This window comes from Vicugna pacos, unplaced genomic scaffold (genome assembly GCF_048564905.1).
Source record: "Vicugna pacos unplaced genomic scaffold, VicPac4 scaffold_21, whole genome shotgun sequence".
NCBI classification, from domain to species: domain Eukaryota; kingdom Metazoa; phylum Chordata; class Mammalia; order Artiodactyla; family Camelidae; genus Vicugna; species Vicugna pacos.
This window is the reverse complement of record NW_027328742.1, coordinates 9,067,081-9,073,208: the sequence shown is the minus strand read 5'-3', so window position 1 is coordinate 9,073,208 and position 6,128 is coordinate 9,067,081. Positions and strand designations below refer to the sequence as shown.

At 45.1% G+C, this 6,128-nt stretch overlaps 1 protein-coding gene across 1 annotated transcript in view; it reads left to right on the top strand.

Moving 5' to 3' along the window:
• The first annotated feature begins 461 nt into the window (after nt 1-461).
• LOC140694342 (unconventional myosin-XVI-like) overlaps nt 462-6,128 on the top strand; it is a 126,484-nt gene continuing 120,817 nt past the window's right edge. The window contains exons 1-2 of the mRNA XM_072957620.1: nt 462-515; nt 1,085-1,160. Coding sequence (XP_072813721.1) covers nt 462-515; nt 1,085-1,160 — 130 coding nt within the window. The remainder of the gene's footprint in view (nt 516-1,084; nt 1,161-6,128) is intronic.

The window sequence follows — 6,128 nt, the reverse complement described above, 5'->3', positions numbered from 1 at the left end:
AAATCTGGGAACCTGCAGATTGTCTTGTGATTTCTGCGCCATTTAGGCTCTTGTGACAGCAAAGAATAAAATCCCAGTGGAGCTTTATTGTGATGACTGGGGTTTGAAAGCCCTTTAAGAACCAATGCTCATTTGGGGTCACATGGGCACTCAGCCTCTTTCTCATGGATCCTCTCTGTCTAGTTCCCTCCTGCTGTCCATAGGACAGTCTCCTCTGGGCTCTCTAGTTAAAATTTCCAAAAAAATGAGGTGACTATCACCTCCATTGGTCCAACCACCCACACTCCCCCACGGCTGACGCAGCAGGAAGAGGCATCGTTGGTCAGCTGCCCTACGGGGCTCAGTCCTGGTCCACACAGGGTAGAGGACAGCCTGTGACACCCGACCCTGGTGCCAAGGGGCCCCAAAGCAGTTCCCCAAGAAGCAGCAGCGGCTGTTGAAACCGATAAGCCTCCTGGCTGATGCAGCCTCGGGGACCACACTGGGAGCTCACACTGAGCCGAGACAGAGAGGCGGTAAAACCAAGGCTGTGTACAAAACTCAGGTCCCCAGGCCAGACAGTAAAGTTGTTTAAATCTATTCCTAAGTAAACTGTGGTGAAGAAAACTGCCCTTTGAATAATCCCACATTCATTGTTTCCTGAGTCTTCTTCATTTTAAAGACTTCAGATTTATTGCTTGAAGGGTCCAAGGGAACTCTTATGACGGAGGCCGTTCAAGCTGACGTCTCGCTTCTTTCCCAAGGCAAGGAAGTCTTTCTACTTGGTTTAGAGAGTTTTCTAAGCAGGTGAGCGTTTTTTAAAATTAGGGGAATGCAACGGATTTGAGTCCCACCACCTTCTCCTAAACTTCCGATGAGAAGAGGGCTTTGCCAGGCAGAACAGGACAGGCGTCCCTCATTCGCGTGCAGACCGCGAGCCGGGGACACGAGCTTTGCACTTGCCGGCAGCGGGAACTCTGAGACCTGGAGATGCTGCTTTTGTGAATAATTTAAAACTGCTGCCGAGTCAAGCTATTCTTTAAAGGAAATTACTTCCGTGGTCACGTTTAACCACTAGTAATTACACTGTTTTCTTCTATTACAGGTAATGTATGAAACTGTTGGAGCAATTGAAAAAAATAAAGATTCCCTTTCACAGAACCTTCTATTTGTGATGAAAAGTAAGTCCACCCCCTGCCGCCACCCACTGTGGTTCACATGCCACCCATTCCCTTTTTCTCTGTCTCTGAACAGTGTCCTATAAAACATGCCGCCAGCTAAGGGGTAATTGAAATATCTTTTGCATTCTAATGCCCAGAATAATAAGGAATGGCTCTGGCCGTGCTACACATTGGGTACAATTTAATTTGGAGCCTAGTAGAAACCATAGTTTAACTAAGCTTTTAGCAGATAGAAATATAAAATACCTTCCCCACTGTAGCAGTATGAATATTAAAAAGCTCTTCCATGGAGACTGATGAAGACGAATAGGGCTTCCCAGTTTATTTAGGCCACAGCAGGGTGAATTCCACTACTTAAGTTGACTCCAGAGCACACCTAAGGGTAGTATTTTATTCTGTGTACTTCCAGTTGCAAAGAACTAGTGCTCCCAAAATAGAACGAGCATAAAAATTTATATATACATACAGACCTGCATACACGTGTGTGTCAATATAAATTTACAGGCGCCATCCACTTAGTGAAGCTTGGCACTTCATGTACCTCTGTCTCTAATTCTGTGCTGCACGTAAAGCTGAGTGCTCTACTTACATGAGGTATAATTAATAGATGTATATGATTCTAGCTCTTTAGTCATTATTTCCTTAATAACTGTTCCTCAGTGATTCACATTTTCCTAATAATGAATTAAATTTCCTCTTCAGTGAATTAAAATGTATCGTCTTTTGTGCTTTACGTTGCTTTAAGTGAGATGGAGTCATTTATCATTCCTGGGGAAAGAAGCAGATGATAGCCTTTCATGAAATAGTTGGATGCCTTTGAGCTGGAAATAAGAGCTCCATATCACTTCTGGCTGGAGGAGCACATTTACCTTAAATCAAATGGCAGAATTGCGACATACTGGTCTTCAAGGGCAGTTGCGCGGCTTGCCTCTCAGAACGGATGGTTATTGAGTTCTCTGACGGGCAGAGACTAATGATGAAAGCTCGGACTGAGCATAAGCCCACGTGAGAGAAAGAATTGAGATAATTCATCCTATCGATTATCACTGGAGACACCTTCCTTCCAGTTTTCAAATATTTGGACTTTCATTTATAACAGACTTCCGTTTAATCCATATATTCTGTGAAGACCTAACATACAGGGTGTTTTCAAAGTTGGAGCAATGCCTCCTTTGTTCTTATGTTTCATGGTGGCAGAATACATGTTTAGGATGAAAGCATGGTGGCTAGTGATGGTGCAACCCTGCATGTGTTCATGGAGTCCCTGTATTTTGAAGGCATTCTTTTTGTGTATACTTGCCAGCAAGTATACACCGAGAGAGAACAGGTGGATCTTGTTTTATTCGAAATACTTTAGACCATAGGTACCTCTGAGCAAGAGGACAAAGTTTACAATGTGTCCTTTTATGTCCTTACAAGAGGGAGCAAGCTTTTTCTGCAAAGGACTAGAGAATAAATAGTTTAGGCTTTGTGAGCCGTAGCATCTCTGTTGCAACTACTCAACTCTGCTGTTACAATAAGGAAGCAGCCACAGACAATACAAATGGATGTGGCTGGGTTCCAATAAAGCTTTATTGACAAAAACAGGCAGTGGCCTAGATTTGGCCCACCGGTCAGAGTGGCTCACCCATTCCATCATACAGGCCAAAGAAGCCTGGTTGTGATAGTATTTTATGAATCTGTGGAATGTTTCGACACTACCAATAGTTATGAAAAGCAAGTGTAATTTCAGATAATAGTAATGATTTGTTTCCAGGCACTTTGCCAAGCACTTTGCTTATGGCATGTGATTTAATTCCATATTATCGGGAGGCTCCGAGCTGAGGAAGGAGACAGGGTCCGCTGTAGGGTCCGGACTAACAGACCCGTGTCTTGTGAGACACCTGACCAGGGAGGACAGGGCGCCGGGCGGCTCAGCTCACACGGAAACACGGCGAGTGCCCTCGTCGGGGCCCGAGACAGAAACGAAGTCCGCTTGACTCCGAAGAGGCAGGAAGAGTTAAGACCCAGACTCTCCAGCCTGCTTATAAGTAGAGGAAGCTTACGATTTACCATTAAGGGTGATGTTAACGCTTTTGAGCATCTCTGCGTGCCTGCTCATAGACTTGGGCACCTACGTTAGCTTGTCTCATTTACGGACAGAAAGATGCCTAGTGCCGTGTGCATGAGCCCCAGAGAGGGGTGCTTCCCATGCCATTGTGTGCTCAGAGGGACATGAAGGGAGGTGCCAGCTGCAGGTGACTCCCAGACGCAGGGAAGGAGGCTAGAGCCATGCCTTCAGCAGGGGCTTCTTATCAGGTTCTGCGATCAGGGGCAACACGGTGGCCAAATTTCTTTTTTTTTCCTTCATTAAAAAAATTTTTTTTTACCTGAAGTATTTCATTTATTTGTCATAATATCCTTTATGTGATATTTTTTAAAATTTTATTTTATTGAATTATAGTCAGTTTACAATGCTGTGTCAATTTCCAGTGTAGAGCACAATTGTTTGAATTTCTCTTTTTATGTCCCGAGGAACCTGCTCCCACCTCCCACTTGCTCAGCTTGTGGGCGGGGCTCGGGTGCTAGGGTCGCAGCATGCTGGCTTCTCCCTGGCAGTAGGTAGACGCTGGTCCTACTTGGCCCTCATGCACATGGTTCAGAGAAAGGACAGAAACTGGTCAGTTATGTGTTTTGGGTCATAGTTATGTCTAATGTTTCTAGATCTAGTAAAGGCTTTTTTCCCAATTATGGGAATCCCCTGTTACATCGTCTATCTGTGGTTCTATCCATCTATAGACTGGCTATAAATAAAAATAATATTTTTATATCTAAAACATGCTGTACACCAGAACTTGATACACCGTAACTGACTATACTTCAATAAAATATATATAAAGAACATTTTAATTTGGTTAAAGGGGCATAGTATTATCTGTTTATTGTTTAACTGTTTATTTTGAAATGATTTCAAACTTCAAGTTATAAAGTTAGTACAAAGAGCTCCCACATGCCCTCCCCCAGATTTCTTCCGTGCCCTTTCCTGTTTTCTCTTGCTCCTTTTCTCTCTTCCTCGCTTTTTCCTCCTCTGTACGTGTGTGTGTGCGCGCGCGTGCTTGCGTGTATGTACGTACATTTCTGAACCACGGGAGAGTGACCGAATGTGCCCTTATGCCTCAGTACTTCCATGCATGCCCTGAGACCGGGGACGCCCCCCCACACAACCTCAGTGAGGTCCCAGCACATGTAGCACTGCTGTGCTGCCCACGGCTAACTCGGAGTTTGTGTCAGCCTTTACTGGTGACCCACCGATGCCCTCCACAGTGACTCCCCCAGTTCACCGCCCTTTGCTGCATTTCTTGCCACTTCTCATTTGTCTCCTTTGATCTGGGACGTGTCCTCAGCTCTTATTTTTCTTCATGACATTAATATTTAAAAAGAAAAAAGAAAGGCCAGCTTTTGGAGAACGTCCCTCAGTCTGGGCTTATGTGCTGTCTCCTCGCATTGGAGTCAGTTTTCTCCTTTTTGGCAGGAGCCCCGTGGAGGAGAGGAGGGAGGTGTCTGTCTCAGCTCATCATGTTCGGGGGCGCATAGCGACCGGTGGAAAGGTCAGCGGGGACCTTCACCTTGAGCACTTTGTTAAAGCGGTGTCCTGCAGGGTTCCCTAAATCACTGTTTTCTTTGTAATTGATAACTGACTTGTAAGGAAGTACTTGAGACAATATAGTCTCTCTCACCAAACTTTCACTTGTTTTGCATACATTAATGGTTCTTACCTAAATCAGTAATTTCTCTTTTGGTTGCAAAATGGTTATTTTCTAACCCCATCGACAGTGACATTCTACTGTAAGAATGACTCTTTTTTTTTTTAACTGAAGTATTGTCAGTTACAATGTGTCAGTTTCTGGTGTGCAGCACAGCGTCCCAGCTGTGCACATGCAGACATAGGTTCCTATCTATGTAAGAACTTCCCTTTCTGATTCCTTCATTCATTCGTTCTTTCATTTATCATCAGACGGACTCATGGATTCTTATTTTATTTAAGGAACCGTAATACATTACTGTCATTATTTTGTCAGTAAAACTGCCCAAGACTTGCCCAGGGAGGACCCTCCAAGCTAGCCCCCCGTCCTTCTGATAGCTTCTCACATCTTTTCAGCGCTTTTTTACGTTCTGGCCTTCCAAAATGTTCCAGGGTCCTCTGCTTCGCCTCGGCTCTAGAATCAGCCATTTATCCAAGAAGCCTTATTTCATTGTAGAGGAGAATGGAGTCAAGAAACACTAAGAAATGGGGTCACTGTGAGCCCATTGCTACTGGGATGTTATTGCTTTCAGACCCTTTCAGAACTAGAAAATTTAAGACATAGGTGTAGATTTTACATGTATATGTTTGTGTGTATATATTGCTGTATATTGAAAGTCATGAATTTACCATGACACCTGTAATTCCAGCCCAACACCACAGGCTCCCTTTTGCCTTCCTGTCATTCGTAGTTGTATGTGCCTTTGCTGGCCCCCCTGGCCCCCTCCTGGCTGGCTCACATGGGCCCCGCCTGCTCACGTGGCTGATAAATGTACTAACTGGGCAAGCAGGGTGGTCTGAGTGCAGAAGCGGCAGCGGCCGGGGTGCCTGGTGACTGCCCATCGCTCACGGTCTGACGGGAGGAGCCCGAATTCTGTATGTCTGTTACATCGCATTTGAGCTGGTAGGAATCCACAAAGCAGGGACTGTCACGGTTATTTCAGGGAAAAGGGAATTAGGGCTTCAGAACTGTCTACATACAGATAGAAGTGACGCAAGAACCATGCCTTCTGGAGCCGTGACTGCCACTGACATCGTCACCATTCCCTCGTGAGCCCCTTTCTTCCCGAGGTGTCGAGAAAGGAAAATGGACCCGGAATCACTGGGCTCTTTGTAACCTAACTTCTAAAAGGAAGCGGTTGCTTTCGCTGTTGCAGCTTAGCTGGCTCAGGAGGAGAGGCATTTCT